Below are 22,458 nucleotides of genomic sequence, written 5' to 3' on the forward strand. Positions count from 1 at the left end.
TCATTTATATATACTATCATATCATCTGCAAATAGTGAAAGTATGACTTCTTTCTTTCCAATTTGTATCCCCTTAGTCTCCTTCTGTTGTCTTATTGCTCTAGCTAGGACTTCAAGTACTATATTGAATAGGTATGGAGAGAATGCACAGCCTTGTCTTGTTCCTGATTTTAGTGGAATTGCTTTGAGTTTCTCACCATTTAGTTTGCTGTATATTGCCTCCATTATGTTTAGGTATGTTCCTTGTATCCCTGATCTCCCCAAGACCTTTATCATGAAGGGGTGTTGGATTTTGTCAAAGGCTTTTTCAGCATCTAATGAGATGATCATGTGGGTTTTTTTCTTTCAGTTTGTTTATATGGTATATTACATTAACAGATTTTTCATATGTTGAACCATCCCTGAATGTCTGAGATGAAGCCTACTTGATCAAGGTGGGTGATTTTTTTGATGTGTTCTTGGATTTGGTTTGCTAGGTTTTATTGAGAATTTTTTGCATCAATGTTCATGAGGGAGATTGGTCTGTAATTATCTTTCTTTGTTGCATCTTTATGTGGTTTGAGTATCAGGGTAACTGTAGACTTGTAAAAAGAGTTTTGTAATGTTCCTTCTGTTTCTATTGTCCAGAACAGTTTTAGGAGTATTGGTATTAGCTCTTCTTTGAAAATCTAGTAGAATTCTGCACTGAAACCATCTGGCCCTGAGCTTTTTTGGTTGGGAGACTTTTGATGACTGTTTCTATTTCCTTAGGGGTTAAAGGTCTATCTAAATTGTTTATCTGGTTTTGATTTAATTTTGGTATGAGGTACCTATCCAAAAAAAAATTGTGCATTTTAAAAAAATTTTCCAATTTTGTGGAGTTCAGGTTTTCTTTTTTCAAAAAGCTTTATTTATTATATATACAGTGTTCTGCCTGTGTGCCAGATCTCATTACAGATGGTTGTGAGACTCCATGTGGTTGCTGGAAATTGAACTCAGGACCTCTGGAAGAGCAACCAGTGCTCTTTACCATTGAGCCATCTCTCCAGCCCCCCCACCCAGTACAGGTTTTCAAAGTATGACCTAATGATTCTCTGGGTTTCTTCAGAGTCTATTATTAAGTCCTCCTCTTCATTTCTGATTTTGTTAATTTGGATATTCTCTCTCTGTTTTTTGGTTAGTTTGGATAAGGGTTTGTCTATCTTGTTAACTTTCTCAAAAAACCAACTCTTAGTTTCATTGATTCTTTGTGTTGTTTTCTTTGTTTCTATTTATTGATTTCAGCCCTCAGTTTGATTATTTCCTCTCATCTACTCCTCCTGGGTGAATTTGCTTCTTTTTGTTCTAGAGCTTTCAAGTCTACTGTTAAGTCACTAGTGTGAGATTTCTGCAACTTCTTTATGTAGGTACTTAGTGCTATGAACTTTCCTCTTAATACTGCTTTCATAGTGTTCCATAAGTTTGGGTATGTTGTGCATTCACTATTGTTGAGTTCTAGGAAGTCTTTAACTTCTTTCTTCATTTCTTCCTTGATCCAGTGGTGATTTAGTTGATCGTGGTTCAGTTTCCATGAGTTTGTAGGCCTTTTGCATTTTGTATTGTTGAATTCTAACTTTAAACCATGGTGGTCTGATAAGATACTGGGGGTTATTCTAATTAATCTGATGAAATTTGTTTTTGTTACCTAGTATGTGATCAATTTTGGAGAAGGTTCTATGGGATGTTGAAAAGGATGTATATTCTTTCCTGTTTGGATGAAATGTTCTATAGAAGTCTTTTAGGTCCTTTTGAGTCATAACATGTTAGTTGCCTTATTTCTCTGTTAAATTTCTGTCTGGCAGACCTGTCCAGTGTTGTGAGAGGGGTGTTGGAAGTCTCCCACTATTAGTGTGTGGGGTTTAATGTGTGGTTTAAGCTTAGTAATGTTTCTTTTACAAATGTAGGTGCCCTTGTATTTGGGGCATAAATGGTTAGAACTGAGATGTTATCTTGATGGATTTTTTTCTGTGATGAAAATGAAATGCCCTTCTTCATCTCTTGATTGATTTTAGTTTGAAGTCTATTTTGTTAGATATTAGGATAGCTATACCAGCTTGTTTTTTAGGTCCATTTGATTGTAAAGTTTTTTTCCCAACCCTTTACTCTGAGGTAGTATCTGTCTTTGATGTTAAGGTGTGTTTCTTGTATGAAGCAAAAGGATGGATCCTGTTTTTGTATCCATTCTGTTAGCCTGTGTCTTTTTATAGGCGAATTGAGTCAATTGATAATAAGGGATATTAATGATCAGTGACTGTTAATTCCTGTCATTTTTTGGTGGTAGTGTGTGTATTTCTCTTCTTTGGGATTTGCTGGCGTGAGATTATTACCTGTGTTTTGGTGGTTGCAGCTAACTTCCTTGGGTTGGAGTTTTCCTTCTAGTACTTTCTGTAGTGCTTGATTTATGGATATGCAATGTTTAATGCTGGTTTTGCCATGAATAAGAGTTTGTATATCTTGTTGATTTTCTCAAAGAACCAACTCTTTGGTTCATCAATTCTTTGTATTCTTCTCTGTTTCTATTTTAGTGATTTCAGCCCTCAGTTTGATTATTTCTTCCCACCTACTCTTCTTTGGTGTGTTTGTTTCTTTTTGTTTTAGAGCTTTCAGATGTGCTCTTATGTTGCTAGTATGAGATTTCTCCAATTTCTTTATGTAGGCACTTAGTGCTATGAACTTTCCTCATAGCACAGCTTTCATTGTGTCCCTTAATTTTGGGTATGCTGTGCATTCATTTTCATTGAAATCTAGGAAGTATTTAATATCTTTATTTCTGCCTTGACCCAGTAGTTATCTAGTAGACAGTTATTCCATTTCTATGAGTTTGTACACTTTATTTTTAGTTGAAATCCAACTATCACCCATGGTTGTCTGATAGGATATAGGGGGTTGTTTCAATTTCCTTGCATCTATTAAGACTGATTTGTGTCCAAGTATTTTGTCAGTTTTGGAGAAAGTTCCAGGAAGTGCTAAGAAGGAGGCATATTCTTTTGTGTTTGGGTGAAATGTTCTGTAGATATCCATAAGGTCCACTTGGCTCATAACATGTTAGCTCCACTTTTGCTCTGTTTAGTTTTTGTCTGGATGAACTGTCTATTGGTGAGAGTGGGGTATTGAAGTCTTCCACTATTAATGTGTGAGGTTCGATGTGTGATTTAAACTTTAGTAATATTTCTTTTACAAATATGGGTGTCCTTGTGTTTGGAGCATAGATACTAAAAATTAAAAGTCATCTTGGTGGATTTCTTTTCCAGGTGAGTATAAAGTGTCCTTTTCCATCTATTTGACTAATTTTGGTTTGAAGTCTATTTTGTCAGATATTATGATAGCTATACTAGCTTGCTTCTTAAGTCTGTTTGATTAGAAAATCTTTTTCCAAACTTTTACTTTGAGGTAATGTCTATCTTTGATGTTGAGGTGTGTTTGTTGTATGCAGCAGAAGGATGGGGCCTGTTTTCACATCCATTCTGTTAACCTGTGTGTTTTTTTTTTTAATTGGGGAATTGAGTCCATTGATACTGAGAGATTTTTAATGATCAATGATTGTTAATTCCTGTTATTTTGTTATTAGTAGTGGCGTGATGGTGTGTGTGTGTGTGTGTGTGTGTGTGTGTGTGTGTTCCCCTTCTTTTGGTTTTGCAAGTGTGAGATTATTTATTTCCTATTTTCATGGGTGTAGTTTACCTCCTTTGGTTGGCATTATAATACCTTCTGTAGGGATGGACTTGTGGATAGTTTCAATTTGACTTTGTCAGGGACTATCTTGTTATCTTCATTTATTGTGATTGATAGTTGTCTGCACTGGCATCTGTGGCCTCTTAGAGTATGCAGCCCATCTGTCCAGACTCTTCTGGCTTTTAATGTCTCTGTTGAGAGGTCAGGGATAATTCTAATAAGTTTTCCTTTATATGTTACTTGGCCTTTTCCCCTTGCAGCTTTTAATATCATTTGTTCTGTATTTTTAGTGTTTTGATTATATGGCAAGGGGACTTTCTTTTCTGGTCCAATATATTTTGTATTCTACATGTTTCTTATACTTTATAGGCATACCCTCCTTTAAGTTAGGAAATTTTACTTGTATTATTTTGTTAAAAGTAATTTCTGGGCCTTTGAACTAAGATTTTTCTCCTTCTTCTATTCCTATCATTCTTACGTTTGATCTTTTCATAGTGTCCCAGATTTCCTGGATGTTTTGTGTCAGGAACATTTTACACTTAACTTTTTCTTTGAATAATGTTATCTATTTGTTCTACTGTATCTTCATTGCCTGAGATTCTCTCATCCATCTTTCCTACTCTGTTGGTGATGCTTCAGATTCTATTTCCTGTATCTGAAGTTCTGGAGGTTGGTGTGGTCTCTGCTCCAGCAGGGAGTCTCGGCCTGGGTTCGCCTATCTATTCTGGCTAGTGTAGTCTGTCTTTATGGCTGGTGTGGCCTGCACCTGTTCTTCTGACTGGCATAGCCTATAGGTGAGCAGCAGATATCTGAGGTGGGGGTGGGGGCATGGCAATGAGGTCACCTTTCTTTCAAAAGGAAAGGTTAATAATAACAAATAGGCAAATAGAACAGAAGATATTTCAACAGCAGAGACCTGCTGAACATGTGAAAAAATTCTGTATATTAGCTCAATGTTTCAGCTTGGATAAACAAAACTGTGTTCTGTGGTATCTTATTAGAGAAAGCACCTCACTTAGCCCATGAGATGGTGAGAAATGACAATCTTTGGAGCCATCTACTTTGGATTGTTAGGTGTGTAGCCAGAGATGTAATGATGATCAAGGACAACAAGCACTATGAAGCCTGGCCCAAGCAAGCCTAAACATATGTCACCATGAGTACAGTACTGCTCCTACTTTAAAAGGAACCACCAGAAGGTACTTAGCCATGCATGCTACTAATTATGTAATATGTTAATGTGAATTTAACCCACTTAAGAGTGCTAAAACCAGGACCCACACAGTCTTTCCAGCCATGTGTGCCAGGTGCTGTTCTGCTTCCTTTGTGGTCTCTGGTTCATGCCTCTGCATTCTCCTTTTTCTCTATGTTTTGTGTTTGGATGAAAACTATATTCCCATAATGGCAAGTTTTAAAAAAATGCAAGGAACCAGGTTGGAAGTCCCACACAAGTGCCAAGAAAAGCATCACCAGAGATGAGAAACACAAGTTTTGCAAGGGCCCTTTAAAAAAAAAGTATCAAGCAAACACGGAGAGCAAAAGTGAAAATAAATGAATTGAACTTTATCAAGCCAGACCCTGTGGATAAGGCAAGGAGGCTCATGAGTTTGAGGCCATCCCATGAGAGAGTGAAAACCTACATAATCAACAGAGTGATGCAGGAACCATAGACTAAGAGGAAATTTTGCAAATCATATATCCAATAAGAGGTTAATATCCAAAATACAGAAAGTCCAACAATTGAACAATATAATCCATTTTAAAAAAGGAAGAATGACTTGAATAGACACTTTTGCCTAAGAAGATATACAATGTCCAACAAAGAAATTTAAAAAAAAAAGTTCATTATGAGAGAACCAGAGCTTTCAAATTCAGAGAAATAAGCAGAATAGTGTTGGCCAGCTCCTGGGAGAGAGGAATATGGAGAGCTGGTGTTCAATGAACACAGAGTTTCACTTATACACAGTGAAAAGTTCTGAAGATATAAAAAGGAGGAACATACGAGTATTGAACTTCACCATACAACAAAGCCGTAGTTGTGTTTTTCTAAGCATGACATTTGCATAAAAACAGACTAATGGAATGGAATAGCAGATCCAGAAATGGGCCCATATAATTTTAGATTTCTAATTCTTAATAGATGCTAAAAACACACATTAGAGAAAAGACAGCCTTTTACAACTCTAGTTGGCAGTTGGACACGGTTCTCCTAAAGATGAGGGAGATTAAAATCTCATACTTTAAAGCCAACTTTATTCAGAGCATTAGACAATTTATTGCATGAGTACAGTTCTCATGAGTTTAACTTGTATATAATCACAAGGACAAATTGCACATGGCAAAAACATGTTTTTCCATGCATGCATATAAACAAATGACAATAGCTAGTTGTAAGGAATAATGTAAACTAAGTCCTATTCCTGACACCTGGAAAGGGCACAAAAACATATTCCAAGAATAATTCTGTGGGTTTTTGTAGTAGAATATTATTTTAAGGTGTGTTACTTTTCTTTATGCTGTATTTGTTTAACTCTGTAAAACTGTGTTACTGTGCCTGTGTAAAACACCTGATGGTCTAATAAAGAACTGAATGGTCAATAGCAAGGCAGGAGAAAGGATAGGTGGGGCTGGCAGGCAGAGTATATATAGGAGAAAACTGGGAGGAGAGAGCTAGGAGTCAGAGAATGAGGGCAACACCAGGGGCCAGCCACCCAGCTACACAGCCAGCCATGGAAAGAATAAGCTGCCATGTGTTATTTATTTGGGAACTGGGTGGCAGGGCCCCCCCCCAAAAAAAGCAAAAACAACAGGTTCTTTTGTTTGTTTTTGTTTTTCCAGCCAAAACAGCTCTGGTTCTGGAATTCTCTTGTAGACCAGTCTGGCCTCCAACTCACAGAAATTTGCCTGCCTCTGCCTACTAAGTGTTGGGATTAAGGCATGTACCACCACCATCCAGCTCAATGCCGTTTTTTTATAGAAACCGAGATTACCAGACTGTTGTCTTCTTCTCTTGGGAGTTTTCTCAAAAGCACTCAGTCCCCTCTCACAACTCCATTCTTGGACCATGTTTCAACTGACAGTCTTTAAACAAATGGAACCAGACATCATCATGCAGAAGACTGAAATTAAATCTCTCTCTCTTATTCTGGACAAAAGTTAACTCCAAATGGGCCAAAGACTTTAATGCAAGACCTGGAACTCTGATACTACCAATGGAAAACACTTCTGGCTTTAGGAATAGAGAAGGACTACAGAGCTCAGGAAATAATACACAAAAATCAACAAATGGGCTTGCAGCCAATTCAAAAGCTTCTGCAAAGCAAAGGAAAGACGAGAATAAAGAGAAAGCCTACAGAGTGGGAGAAAATCCTCACCAGCTTTTCTGTCTATAGAGTATTATCCAGAACACAAAAAGAAATCAACAATCAACACGGAGAGAACAAGTAATGCAATCCGCATGCGGGCACGAGAACTGCAAAGGCAGCTCCAAAGAACAATCTGCGGTGACTGTTCAGCAACAATGGCCACTAGGAAATGCAAAACCACAGTGAGATTCTATCTATCCTCATCAGAACAGTTTTCATTGAGGAGACAAAAAAATTAGTGAGGAGGTGAGGGAAAAGATTTCTCTATATACTGTTCATAGAAAGATCATTTAATATAGTCATTAAGGAAATCAGTACAGAAGGTCCTCCACACCAAAACCACCATCACTCTATGATCCAGGTATGCTATTCTTTCCCATTTAAACCCCTAATTTATATAACTCAAAATTTCACAGTGAATGGTCCCTCTGTAAATTACAAACACCATTAGACATAAAGTCACCTTTTCCTAAAAACCTCTGGGGCATGAACCAAGTCCTATGCATGCTACAAGTATGTTAACACTGAGCTAGCATCTGCAGCCCCCATTCACTCAGTTCTAATCCAGTTTTACTGGAAATTGGTGCCAGAGTTGCAATTTTCACACCACAGGGTCTTCAGTAGTTGGGATGGCCACCAAAGCTAGCTCAAGAGTCCCATTTTTGTTTGTTTGGTTTTGTAAAATATGCTTATTTTGTTATAAAACACAACCTCTGGAAAATCCTCTTTAAGTCCAGACAGAGAGGGGACAGTGAGAAAACCAGATCCCCTACCATCAATGTGTTGCCACTAAGCTCAACTACTTATGGGCCCTACTGTAACATGAGCCAATTGCAATCTCCCCAGGGTAGCAGTGTCAGATGCAGGCAGGAAATTCATCTGCTGGGTAAAAGTTAACACCTACTTCTCTGTGTTGGGATGAAAAGTACATGACATAACCTGTTCGGAGACACTGCAAATAACAGAGCACAACGTAAGTTTAATCTATTTTAGTGAAGTGTGACTCAGTGCAATCCTCTGACCTACATCCTAGACTTTCTACTCAAGCATGAGTGCTTTGTTATTTTCACTTGGTCTGTGCTAGATAGACTCCTGGCTTCTGAACAATCATTATACTGCCTGTAAGAATCCACACTCCAAATGACCAACTTTGGGTAGATGGGGTGTGAACTGCAATGTACAACCCTACTCTGAGTTATGGGCATTTCTCAGCACTCCACTTGGACTCCTCAACTTGCCTTCAGAAACTTACTCTGACAGGGTATAATTGGATTGGATGAACTCAGGGATGCTCACTCCTTCCAACTATAATATTTCTCACACTCCCTAATATGTGCAAGGCATCCCCATGCAAATGCTGCACGTTTTCTCCCTTTTCTAATTAAGCTTCAAAGAGTGATCCAGACACAGATTTCTGCTTCTTGACTCTATTGCCATCTAAGCACTCTCCTTTCCATTTCCACCAGGAAATGGAATACCAGGAAACAGAATGAGAAAAACAGTCAACAGTAAAGATCTCAATCCTTCTTTCTCACTTCTCAGAACAGCAATTCTAATTCTCTCTGTATATCTTCTAGAAGGTAGTGATCTCCCTAGCACGAATTAGTATCTTCACGCTTCTGTTTATGGAACATCATTTAAAAAGAATTTAAGACCCTGCTAGGAGAGAAGAGGATTTAACTTATGTCATGTTCATTTCAATTTCAGATAGATATCTTAGTTCCATTATTCTTTATCAATTGAGTTTGAGATAAAAGTTCCATGTGAGAAAATATAACTATTTTAAGTGCCCAATTAGCTGAAAATTGACAATTTGTACACCGTATGACCACCATCATTGTCAGGATATCTGCAACATTTTCATCGCTACAGAAGTTCCCACATGCTCTTCTGTATCAACCCCACATTCATCAGACCTCCACAACTATTGATTAGGGTTATATACCCCTGCATAACTGGTTAATTTTATTCACTGCAGTTCTACGATCTGTCTATAAGACTGGGTCAATTTATCATTCATTTGTTTTCACTGGCAAGTAGCTGTCTACTGTTTAATTGCAGCCAAATCTAATTATCCATTCATGTGCACAGAAACATAGTTTGTTATGAATGAAGCTGCTATAAAAATTCCTATACAAATCATTCTGTGCATATTTTTCTTTCTCTTAGATAAATACGTGTGTGTGTGTGTGTGTGTGTGTGTGTGTGTGACTGTGTCTCTGTATATGTGGTATGCATGTACATATGTTCGTGTACATGTGGGTATGTGTACACATATGTGTGAGTATGTGCAGATGCCAGAGGCTGGTGTTGGATGTTCTCCACTGTATTTTTTGAGATAGGCTCTTACACTGAACCTGGAACTCATGGATTCCATAAGATTAGTTGCCCAGCAAGTCCCAGGGATCTTCGAGCTCTGCCTCCCCATCACTGGGATTATAGGCACATGTCACTCTGTCAGGCTTTTTTACTTTTTCCATGTTTGCATATAATGAAATACAATCATATATATCCACATTTCCCTCCTTCTATTCTTCCCTTCTCCCTTACCTTTCTCTCCTAAATTCAAATCCATTTCCTTTTTATGACCCACTAAGTTCAATTAGTGTTGCTCATGTGTGCATTAAAAACCAGTCATCAGGCCCAGATTTTTATGTAGATTCATATCAGATCCCAGGTCTGAGGAAAGCCAATGTACCCAGAAAGGCAGGCAGGTACCAGCTGGAAGCTTTGAGAGAAATGTCTAATGCAGAGTCTTACATAAACCCACACAAATTCCCAGAAGCTCAAAGTATAACTGAATATTAACAAAATAAAATAGAACTGGCTTATAAAAACATATTCTGGCCGGGCGGTGGTGGCGCACGCCTTTAATCCCTGCACTCGGGAGGCAGAGGCAGGCGGATCTTTGTGAGTTCGAGGCCAGCCTGGGCTACCAAGTGAGTTCCAGGAAAGGCGCAAAGCTACACAGAGAAACCCTGTCTCAAAAAACCAAAAAAAAAAAAAAAAAAAAAAAAAACATATTCTGTCCATTTAGGAGGAAAAGATGGGAGGATCAACTTTGCCTTCTCAGAAAAAAGAACTTTACCAGATTACTGCAAGTGATAACAGATTTACAGTAAAGAGAGGAAACTGACTTGCTCAGATTATGCTTTAAATGACAGTGCGTCACAGTATTTCCTAAAGCTTCTAAAAGGCAGATAGGGATGGCATGAAATTTAAACCAACACATAAAATTTACAGTCAGTCTGAAGAGCCTTATTTTCCAAGATGCGGTTGTGAGATTATAAGAACACACAAGGACATTGAAGTTACTTTGAGACTCCATATTCATGAGTCCCTCTTATATCTTCCTGCTGCCCCAGTTCTCTCCAGACTAAACATCCATCCTCCTCTCCCACAGTATCCCATGAGAATACATGCCAGCGTGTTCATACCAAGAATTAGAAAATGGTGTCTCATCTCAAAGTCTTAAAATCTATGTTACTTCTTGTATTTGCCTTAAGTCATATCAGCACCCATACCAAGACACTTTTAAGAAGTCAATGTGACTGTGTACAATACCTGGTTCCAATATCAAGCCAGCTCCCAGAATCCTTGATCAAGAAGAAAAAATGCTGAAAAAGATAATACAATGACTCTATTAAAAACAAAAACTACTTAGTTTCAATATAGAAACAAAGTTGTTTTACGGGTGAATATTTGACACATCATTTTCTACCCAGAATCCACAAGAATATGCCCTTAACTGTAACTTCTGCTTGTATTAAAATAAACAATGGTCCAAATGCTACAAGTGGAATTAAGATTAAATAAAATCAATACAAGGTGATGTTTATGAATAATAAGAAATAAAACCACCCAACTCAAATAAAAATATTAAAAATGCCCAAGATTCAACTGATGTACAAACATTCCCCTGATACTGTCTACTATGAATTAACAAGTCATTGCCAGGGTCTAGAGATAATTTCCTTACAAGATGCATCATCTAGTGATGGTTCAAATTATTAGGTGTGTAAATGCATGTGTGTGCATGTGTATTGAGAGATATAGAAACAGAAGAATGTGAAATCTAAGGGAAAAGCAGGAATTAGACAAAGACAAAATCAGAGAGACGGATGAGGAAGTTGTTTCTGGGCAAAGGGAATAGCTTGTTAAATACCAAGAACCCAGACCAAGTTTAGTAGGTTCAAAGTGATAATGGTTTAAGGAAAACAAGGAAGAAGGGATGTAAAATTATGTCAGTCAATAAAACTGGATAAAAACAGTTTGGCAACTTAAAATGAGTGACACGATTCTTCATACAAAATCAACCAGAATTGTCCTATTCTCATCTATTCTTGCCTATTTGTCATTTGTGAATGTTGATTTTGTTCTAACATGATATGTGATCAATTTGAGAAATATACTAGATATTTAGTTGAACAAAACACAAAAATGCTCTCATTTAAATCAAGTGGCCAGCAATCAGATTTGAGAAATTACTTAGTAGATCTATAGTCAGGCATTAATCATACCTTAAAAGAGGCAGGGCTCTCAACTACTGGAAGCTGATTTCCAGGCCTTGGAATGGCTAATGGTTACCAATCTAAAAATATGACTCATGCTGAGATCTTTGGGCCACATGGTCTGATTTCTACTCTTGAAAGGACTGGAGATTGATGATCAGTTAAGTGTGCTGTGTTGACCAAAACCCATTAAAAAGGAAAGGAAAGCCTAGGCTCGCAAAGTTCCATGTGTATTGTCACACTGCTGAGGGAAAACGCTGCCCTCACTCCATTGGAAGGAACAGAAGAACTCTTCATTCTACTCGACACAGAAACTCCTTTGGCTGACTTACTTGTATGTTCTCACTGTCATAAACTAGAACTAAGACTATAACAGGATTCAGCAGTTCAATGATGCCTTCTAGAGAATTACCAAATCTGAGAGTAGGTATTGCAACTTCTCAAATACTCAAAACAAATTCATTCTTTTTGTTAATACATTGTATACAAGGAGATTATTTTATTTATAATTCATTGATTATAGCTATTAACTGATAACATTTCCCAATTGATAAAGCTGTATTTTATTCCTTCACTCACTCCTTTTTTCTCTTTCTTAATCTGAGAGGACTAAAAATCAATATTTAAATGAGTGATGCATTATCTAAATCTGAAACTGGCTTCTTCTGTTAAACTATGAAAGGTTCATTTCAAACACAAATGAAGAGAATGGCCTGAAAGACCAAGTATAAAATGACAGCCTGAATAAATCAAGTAATAAGAAAAAAATTTGACAGCTTAAAAAGTTTCTGTTATTAGTAATATAAAAAGTAGTGTATCTGTGTAAACTGCTATCACTTAGAACTCTGTATATAGATTTCATGTACAGAAATGTATTCATATTTCTCCCAACTGAAAGGACATAGAACTTAGTTTTTCGATCTGACTTATACCCATGTAAGTAAGTGCCTTACCAAAGCCATGATGTCTGATATGACAAGAACAATGAGGAAAAGCCTGAAAAATAAAGGAAAAAATTACATACAATGTAATAAGTACAGCTTTCAAATAAATTAGAACCTAATTGTGAACAATACCCTCAGGTAACTCAGGAAGATAAGGCAAGACATAAGAATGGAGGGGTGGGAAGCTCGGCTGCAGATGGCACCAAGTAGACTCCCTACAACAGAAAGCATGTTTACTCCTAGTTTTACTGCTCACAGCCCAAAGCATTCTTAGTCCATCACTTGTCAGGTAACCTTCACATCCACATGTCCTTTTGGCCTCTACCCAAAATGTACAAGGCTTTATGAGGAGCTAAGTTATAGAATGAGGAATAAGACAAGTAAATGATGATGGGTGATTGAAGCTGAAGTTTTCCTATGTCCCAGCTGGCTAGCAGAAAATCGGGACAAATCTGTCTCATCCGCCAGTCCCACAGCCATAGAAATTCGTCTACAAGTGATGTTGCTCTGTATGCTGTGAATGTGTTGCTCTGATTCGTTGATAAATAAAATGCTGATTGGCCAGTAGCCAGGTAGAAAGTATAGGTGGGATAAGAAGACAAGGAGAATTCTGGGAAGAGAAAGGCTGAGTCAGTAGACACCAGCCCGATGTCCAGGGAGCAGCATGTAATGGCACACAAGTAAAGCCACAGAAAATGTGGCGACATATAGATGAACATAAATGGGCTGAGTTTAAGTGTATGAGCTAGTCAGGAGAAGCCTGAGCTAATGACTGAGCAGTTTTAATTAATATACGCCTCTGTGTGTTTACTTGGGTCAGAGCAGCTATAGCCCAGGCGGGGCACAGGTAAACTTCTGGCTACAAAATGACAATTAGAAAAGTTCATTTTAAGTCATGTAAAATAAGATAATATTAATATGACTTTTCTACCTCACTTTATCTAATACATATTTTAAGGAGTTGGTAAGAAGAAATGCAGGTATAATCATCACATTGGTGTGCTGTGTTCAACTTAAGCCTTGGCAGTGTGGTATAATAAACAACCAGAATGTAAACAAAGCTCCCTTTATGCCCCAGAGTTTTAAAATTTTTAAGATTTTAGCAACAGAAACAAAATGTCTCTGTGAAGACAGACAGAAGGGCAAGACATAAACAGGAGTTAAGACGCAAATAAGTAATGAGGGAAGCCTTAGCCTGGCTTCCATGAAGGGTTAGGTAAAAAAAGAAGACTCAAATCTACCTGTGAATAGGAAAATGGAATCACTGAGTCAATGGATTAAACATTTGGAGCTTCTGATACACAGGGGAAATGTCAATGCCTTTCAAGGGCTTAAGGGTCAAATGAGAAGATTTTTTTTTAAAAAGCCTCTGATATTGCTACCTCTGCCTCAGGTCTCTGTCTGTGTTTGGGATTTCACTTCATTAGTCTCAAGGCAGAATTACCACACACAGGCACACAAATATATGTCTACAGTCACACACATCAGTGAGCTTTCTGTTTTTATTCTATTGCCCCGTTCTTCTTATACAAGGCTTAATTAAAATTCCTTCTGAAAAATGTGTCTTCTAGCAGAGATGCAGGAAAGCACATGTTGTATTATTTACTAATTTTTATTGCATCTAAGCAACTGTCAACTGTATGATACTGATAAGGAGTATATGTTTTCACTATTAAATTCATATAAATATCCTGAAAGATTATCTTCTTTGAACTAGAAATAAGATTTTTCACTATTTCTAAACACTAGAAGGAAATCTTTAAAAAAAAAATTATGGTGTATACATACTAGAATGCTAACCCGAGTTCTAGCTTAAGCTCATCAAGAAAACATGCAAATTTATGTTAATACTATTCATCCTTTTAGCATTGACTGTGCCAGCTTGATTCACTTATAAAAGTGCTATTTATAAGTGTTTTTCAGAGACTCTGTGCTGATGAGGTAATTTTATGGGTTAAAAAAAGCAAATACTTGGTTAACAACTTTCTTTCAGAATCTTGAATGCTGAAGACTGACTGCTAAAGAAATATCTCAAAATTCAGAATCTTTCTCACTCATTTGCCAATGTCTATTTTTGCAAATTATTGATATACAGAAAAGTTAATGTCAACTCATATAAAATGAAATAGTGCTAGCAAATATGTTTAATACATTTTTAAGAAATAAGACAAAAGAAATTATAACGATAGCCCTTCATTTTTTGTAAGTGTTATTATACCTATAATAGACGAATAACTAACCACAGCATTTAAAATTTATGTTTTTCTAGAGAGAATCTTTAGTAGCTTGAGTAAGATTCTAATGTTTTATAACAGAGAAAGCATATTTGTTTGCTAAAGACCCTAGCCAATTTCCTCTAATGACAACTGAAATCTAAAAGTAGAAAACTTTTATATTTTAAAATAAGCAATTTGTGTTACAAACTTTTAATAACAATCACATGAAATATCTTCAAATGTTCTCTCATTTATGATAAATGAGGAAACCCAGGACTTCTTAAGCATTCATCTTACCCTTTTGATGACAGTTGTGTAGTTATCTGAACTGCTTCAAAAGCACACATCACAAGAACAAAAGGAATTAAAATCTGTTTCAAAGAACAACAAATGATGTCACTGGTAACAAACACCTGAAACATGTTTGAAGCAAATACTATTTATGTTTACACAATGACTTTCAATCATATATTTTATATATACCAGTTGAGAGGAAACAAAGATCAAGCATGAAACTGTCACATGGGACAGTGAAAACTGATTTAAAAAACAACAATAATATACAAGGAATAACATCAACATGTATTCCAAATTGAAATCGTCTACAAATTTTGCCCTATTTGACACATTCTACTGATTCATGACAATGTTCATGCTTCCAAGAGCATATGAAGTAGAATGCCTAAAGCAAGTCAGTTATGGAGCCTGCTGATATGATACAGATCAATGGACTTAGCTTATTACTAGATACTACAGTACCACGAACATGACTCAGATATTTTATTGTTGCTCTTCTGAGTTTAAAAATGTTACTTTGCTTATGATTATAAACTTATACTCAATGTAGTACATTTGAGAACATAAACAGAAAACATAAGAATGTTTAGTAGTTGAATCATTATCTAGAGCAGTGGCTCTCACCCTTCCTAGTGCTGTGCCCCTTTCATGTTATGGTAACCTCAAGCACAAAATTATTTCACTTCTACTTCATAACTATAATTTTGCTGTTATGAATCATAATGAAATATCTGATGTGCAGGATATCTGATATGCAACCCCCAAAGGGATTGCAACCCACAGGCTGAGAACCATTGATCTAGAGCCAATATTATTAATATATGTGGAGTATTAATTTCCAGGAACCAAATTTTTAATTTTTTTCATTCTTTGAGAATTTCATACATGCAAACAATGAAATACAATCATATATACCTCCTAGTTCCCTCTCATATTCTTCCCATATCTCCCAAAACATTAAATTTATACTTTATAAGTTGGGGGTAGCATATGGAAAAGAAATGATGTTCAAGACTATATAAGGTTTTTCTCCAAAGAAGAACATATGAATAAAACAGAGTTCAGGAGGGCGGTCACCACAGTACTCATCAGTCAACACTAGTTGTCAAAGCATTATGCTGCTACAGCTTACTAAATTATGACAGAAATTAAAGATTTACTGATGTAATTTGATTTTTTATGTTTAATTAGTATCATAGTCTTTAGACTAAACAAAGAACCATCATTAAAAATGTGAATGACAATTAAAGAAACTCTAATATATTTTAAAACAATTCAATAGAGAATAGAGACTGGGATATAAGAAAATGTCCAATGTCTTTTTACCATTTCTTAAATTACATTTCTATTAGTGTAGTAAAAAAAAAAATCAGTGTAACTGGTGCAATACAAAAACTCTTACTAAGAGAATATACACTTTCAACAGTTATTATTTATGTATCTGAATATTTAAATAAATACATACTGACAACATAAGATGTGCTGAGCATTATAAGAGAAACTTTAGTAAAGGAAACAAATAAGTATAACAACTACAATGGTTTAAATGAGAAGTGTTCCCCCACAGACTCATATATCTGAACATTTGGTTCCCAGCTGGTAGTACTATTTGGAAGGTTATGAACCTTCAGGCAATCAAGTTCCTATAGAAAGAAGTACATCACTGGGGGCAGGCTGTGAGAGTTTATAGTCTGGCTCTACTTTCTGTTCTCCCTTTTTCCTGTGTGCAGATGAAATGGGATCTCTCTGCTTGCCAACTGCAAGGCTGGCCTTCTGCTTCTGTGCCATCCTTGCCAGGACAGACTGTGTCCCCCCCAGAATTGTAAGCCAAAACAAACCCTTTCTTCCCTAACTTGCTTTTGATCAGGGTACTTGATTACAGCAACAGAAAATCAACTAATACTATTGCCATAAAGAAGATGAACTATATTCTACCAGAATCTTTATCTCTAGAAACCTGAACATATAACTAGTTTCATACTGTCAGCACTCAGCTAGTACCTGACCCATCAGATAAAGAGAGTACTCAATGACACAGTTGTTGAAAGGATTGATCAATTCTAGGTACATGGGAAAAATGAGAACACAATGGCTGTCCTGTGGTTGGAAACCAGTGGGGTCAGGGAGCTTCATAATCTTTAGCAACACTGTAGTTTTGATCATAGCTCCCCTACAGTCTCTAATTACCTCTGATAGGATTTTCTTGGGCTAAAAGAATCTTCATTCTTTTATAGTCAAAAAGTCTCCAGAATACAGCAAAGATAGATATCTGGAAGTGGGGTTACAGGGTTCCCTCCATCAGCACCAAGTGTGGAAGGATACCTCTGCTACAATGACTTTACAATCTTAATGCAACATGATGCACAATCTTAATATCAAAATCCTTAAACCAAAGTGGCACTGGGCTTGCAGTCTGTGTCCACACAGAAAAGACCCACAGAGGTCCTATCTCACCCATAGCCAGTAGGCTAAGGCAACTGAGCCATCAAGCCCAGCACCACTTGGAGATCCTTGGCAGCAGTTAACTCTGCAGCTCACACACAATTGAGCTGGTAAGATAATGAGTATTCAGAGACAGGTAATACCTGGGGGCTACTCACCAACCTAAGACAGAGGACCTGTGTGGCTTGGGCAGGCATCTCCATGACAGGTAAGATGACATGCTGTTGTCCCACGCAACCCAAGTCAGAAACTCATTTTTTAATAAAAAAGGGACCTGCAGGGCCCTGGCCCCAATTTTGGGTAGCTGTTGCCTTGTTTGCAGACCTTGACCTTGATATCCTCCCTATGCTAATTCCCTGCCAGATTGCACCCTCCTAAATACTAAAGGGAAGTTCCTTGTCTGTGTATCCTGAATAATGGGCATTAACAGCTTAGATGCAAGATTGTAAAACATCAGTAGCGAACTTCTGCCCTCTGGGGGTTCTCCCATTGTGTTGTAAGCCTGTATTTAAGATCTCCTCCTTCCTTCAATAAATGACATTCAACATTTAAAATTTAAATATATATATATGTATATATAAATATATATATATTACATACATACTGCGAATGTAATCTATGAATACCACAAATGTGGTTAATATCATGAGTGTAATTAATGAATATCATGAGTGTAATTTAAAAAATAAAAATAAAAATAAATCCTTAAACCATTCATTTAATGCAAGTATTAAAATCAGAAAACTAACCTTCCACATCATGAGAGCTCCCATCATGAAAGGACTAAACACAGTCAGAAAGCAATACACAGAGGCAAGGTCAAAGCTACACAATGATAAAGGAAAGAGTAAAGATTTTAGTATTCATACGTTGACTTTAAAAGAATATTCCGTTAAAAAAAGGATGCTCAGTAGTTCTCTGAAATCAACTCTTGCTAAAATTGAGTCATACTAGAATAAACAAAACAGATCTGAATGCTAATCCCCTTTATTACCATATTATACTCCAATATACTCTATTATTGAATATAAAAACAAGCTCAAGTGACTGGAGAGATGGTTCAGTAGTTAAGAGCAGTTGCTGCTCTTCTAAAGGACCCAAATCATCAGGTGGCTCAGAACAGTATCACTCCAGTTCCAGGATATCTGATACTCTTTTGGTCACACACACACACACACACACACACACACACACACACACTCACACTCACACTCACACACACACCTAAATAAATGTAAAAGATTACCTGTTAATAGAAGCTATATTTCCAGTTCCAAAAAATGCAGTCACTAAAAAGAAAACCTAAATACAGTTAAGGAAATAACTAAACAAGTCAGAATTCATAAAATTTATTTCTTTACAAATTATTTATTCTTGTTTATTCAAGATAATCTTATAAGTAGTGACTAATCTTGGTTTACAAATGAAAGATTTCCATTCTAACTCTACATCCAAATCAGGCATTTTCTTGATGAGTCTGAGTCAAATCATCTAACAGAGGGCTTTCCCTGGAACAGAGGGAGGACATGAGTTCAAGCCGATTTTCCTCTCTCCTTCAGCCATAGCTTCCCTACCTGTTGTTTGGTACTCTCTTTTTCATTTGAGAAAATAAAAGGCAATTTTACAACAAAAGCAACTTTCTTTTTAACTGTGTAATCATCATGAATTGTTTGAAAGGATGGTTGAGTGCATTCCTGGTGAACACATTACAAAGACCTGAAATCTGAAGCAATGCCCTGAAAACCATTAGGTGTGTGGAAATGCTGGTGACTCTTGAGAAAGCTACTTTCCTCTTCTCAAGCATCAACAGGATGAACTGTCTATAGTTGTTGCTTATGGCTTTTCAAAAGGATGTAGACCCAGAACATCAGACATTTTTAGCTACAAGACAGTTTTTTTTTTTTTTTTAACATATACTAATCATGGGCCCTTGACATGTGAAACTCCTAATAGGCTTTGCAAAAAGCTCAAAAATAAACAAAATATACTTTAGAATAACTTAATAAAGAATGCTGAACATTTTAAACCTTATTGAACTATTTTTTAATATTATCATTATTGTTATTATTTGTGTGTGTGTGTGTGTGTGTGTGTGTGTGTGTGTGTGTGTGTGTGGTGTGCATGTGCGAGCGCGAGCAGGGAGCACATGCGCATGTGCGCGCATGGACGGAAATTAAAGGACAACTTTGGAGAGTTGATTCTCTCCACAGTGGGTTCTGGGAACTAAACTCAGGTCATCAGGATTACATGGTGTATTAGCCATTTCTATTGCTGTGATAAACACTGGACAAAAGCAACTTGAGGATGAATGGATTTATTTGGTTTGCAAATTCAGATCATGGTACATCGTTGTAGGAGGCAGGAACTGAAGCAGAGACCATAGAGAAATGCTGCTTACTGACTTGCTAACCATTGCTTGCTCAGACTGCATTCCTTATACATCAGGACCACAGGCCCAAGGGCTGCACCACCCACAGTGGACTAGGCCCTGCCACATCAATCAATCAATCAAGAAAATGTCTGACAGGCTTGCACACAGACCAATCTGATGGAGGCAATCCCTCAATTGGTTTCCCTCTTTCTATGTGACTCTAGTTTGTGCCAAGTTGACATAAACTAACCAGCACACACACACACAGTGAGTGCTTTTACCTGCAGAACCATCTTGCTGGCTCCATTTCTTGAACTTTGATTTGTTTAGGTTATCAACTCTGTTGGTGTCCAGGACTTACTGCTAATAAAGTACTCAAAATGATGCCTGACTTAATGAAAGCCCTTGTTTAAATGAGATCTTTTATCATCCCACATATACACAGACACGGGGTACAGAGACCCTACAGGGAAATCATGACAACTTCTAGTGAAAAGACCGCATCCCAGTAGGTGAACAGCTGTAAAGGTATCCAAGCAGCCATTTCCTGAACTCAATATCTAAATAACTGACAGTTACTGTTTAGCACCTGTCTTAAACAGAGGTAGGTACTAAGAACATAAATATGAATAGTCTTAAAGTGATTTAAATATGCTGGTAGACATAGTGGGAAAATTACATCATGAAACAGTAGATTGGTGTGGTAAGAGCTAATGGCTCATTGGAAGACACGGGGAAAAAATGAAGAAAAGACTATAGACTAGTAACATGTTAATAAAAACTTGAACTTTAAATTTTGGGGAAAATAATGTGGGAAGCAAACAGTTTAGGTAAGCGGCATAATGAAAATCCATGTGATTTGTGAGACACAAGCATAGGAAGACAAAGGCAGGAGGCTACCTAGGGATCTGACTCAGTAGACTGTCAGAGGCAGGAGGCTGTCCAGGGATCTGACTCAGTCTGTGTCAGAGGCAGGAGGCTGTCTAGGGAGCTACTCTGGATAACAGCACCACCAGTTGTGACTCAGTTCACACAGGTATCTGGTGATTCCCAGGAAAATGATGGGCAGAGGGCTCTCAAGGTCAGGAGAGGTCAGAGCTGGAAAAGTGGATGTCAGAGGTGTCTGCCAGTACTAGAGGAGAAGCTGTCACTCATTAGACACTTGGAGCAGGCTATAGAGGGAGACTTGGAAAACGTATGGTTCAAGATCAGACAAAGGAAGAAAAGGAGAACAAGCAGCCATAGAAAACAGTAGCATGGTATTTGGAAGGACTAGGAAGATGGGCAAAGAAGATTTGATCAAAGAACAAAAATTTCAGTTATCTATGAGAAGTAAGGTCTGGACAGCTAAGGTTCAGTATGGTAATATAGAAAATGTATTGTGTTAAAGCCTGCTAAGACAGAAGATCTTATTCTCATAAGAAGAGGGAGGGAAAGAGGAAGGATGGGAAGAAGAATGTGAAGGAGGAAGGAAAAGGGGGAAATGCAAATGGCAGCTGAGTAGAACAGGATGTGTTATCATTTTGCTGTATAAGGCAAAGCATCAAGATACACACTTCCATGTTTATAATTTTTATTAATTTTACCTCAGTAAAGGTGAAAATTTAGGTAATTTTTCAAAGGAGTAACTCCCTATGAATTTCTTATAGCTGACCAGTAGGTCTTCCTGAACTGAGGTTTCACCATGCTATCTTTCAAACTTGTAATGCTCAGGATTTCCATGGTATTGCCTCTGATGGGATCCAAAGCCCACCAGTGAGATGGGTGTTGACCTAACAAGACTCAGGTAAAGCAAACACAATACAAACTCATAATGGTTTCTTCTAGGGCAGGAGAAATTAAACAGGAGTTGAGAGTTGAAAGGAGAATTTAGCTTTAACTTTAACATTTTATTTTTAAGGAATATGTGCATATGTGACGAAAATCTTAACCGCTAAGACACTGAATGGAACACACACATTTGCAACATCATTTTTCTATAGTTAAACAAGTACTTATTTGTTGCACTATTAGGAGTTGAACTCAAGGACTGGTGCATATTCAGCAAGCACTCAATCCCTGACCTAAATGCCTAGCATCTGCCCTTTCTAAAATTTGATGAGAACTATTTATGTGAGACAACTCAAGCTGAGAAGAGTTAACTGGCCCCTAATAAAATATCACTATTAAGTAACAAGCAGAAACACCTTCTATATCATCTTATACTATTAAAATGGGGTGGTCAGATTTTATAAGTCCCAACAAAGGATACAAGGAAAAAGGCCCTACGGATGTCATCCAGATTGAGCAGTCGAAACTGAGTTATATCAGTGTTATACGTGAACTGAATGCTGCTGAGCTGGGGGATAGGAAGAAATACATTAATACACTATAGTATTTAGCTTACAGACTTACAAATTAACAATGGCTAAGAATTTATACTGTGCCTACATAAAAAAACAAATACAAAAGGCCGGGCGGTGGTGGCGCATGCCTTTAATCCCAGCACTCGGGAGGTAGAGCCAGGCGGATGTCTGTGAGTTCGAGGCCAGCCTGGGCTACCAAGTGAGTTCCAGGAAAGGTGCAAAGCTACACAGAGAAACCCTGTCTCGAAAAACCAAAAAAAAAAGAAAAACAAATACAA

General features: G+C 37.2%; 1 protein-coding gene across 6 annotated transcripts in view; it reads right to left on the reverse strand.

Moving 5' to 3' along the window:
- The window catches only part of Pign (phosphatidylinositol glycan anchor biosynthesis class N), a 147,862-nt gene that overhangs the window by 27,737 nt on the left and 97,667 nt on the right, over positions 1–22,458 (reverse strand). For all 6 annotated transcript variants that reach the window (XM_028883394.2, XM_028883395.2, XM_037211017.1 and 3 more), the window contains 6 exons: positions 22,087–22,173; positions 18,711–18,766; positions 18,214–18,289; positions 15,023–15,096; positions 12,519–12,561; positions 10,619–10,671 (listed from right to left, as the gene is read on the reverse strand). In XM_028883394.2, coding sequence (XP_028739227.1) covers positions 10,619–10,671; positions 12,519–12,561; positions 15,023–15,096; positions 18,214–18,289; positions 18,711–18,766; positions 22,087–22,173 — 389 coding nt within the window. The remainder of the gene's footprint in view (positions 1–10,618; positions 10,672–12,518; positions 12,562–15,022; positions 15,097–18,213; positions 18,290–18,710; positions 18,767–22,086; positions 22,174–22,458) is intronic.

Source organism: Peromyscus leucopus, chromosome 15 (assembly GCF_004664715.2).
Source record: "Peromyscus leucopus breed LL Stock chromosome 15, UCI_PerLeu_2.1, whole genome shotgun sequence".
Classification (NCBI taxonomy): Eukaryota; Metazoa; Chordata; class Mammalia; order Rodentia; family Cricetidae; genus Peromyscus; species Peromyscus leucopus.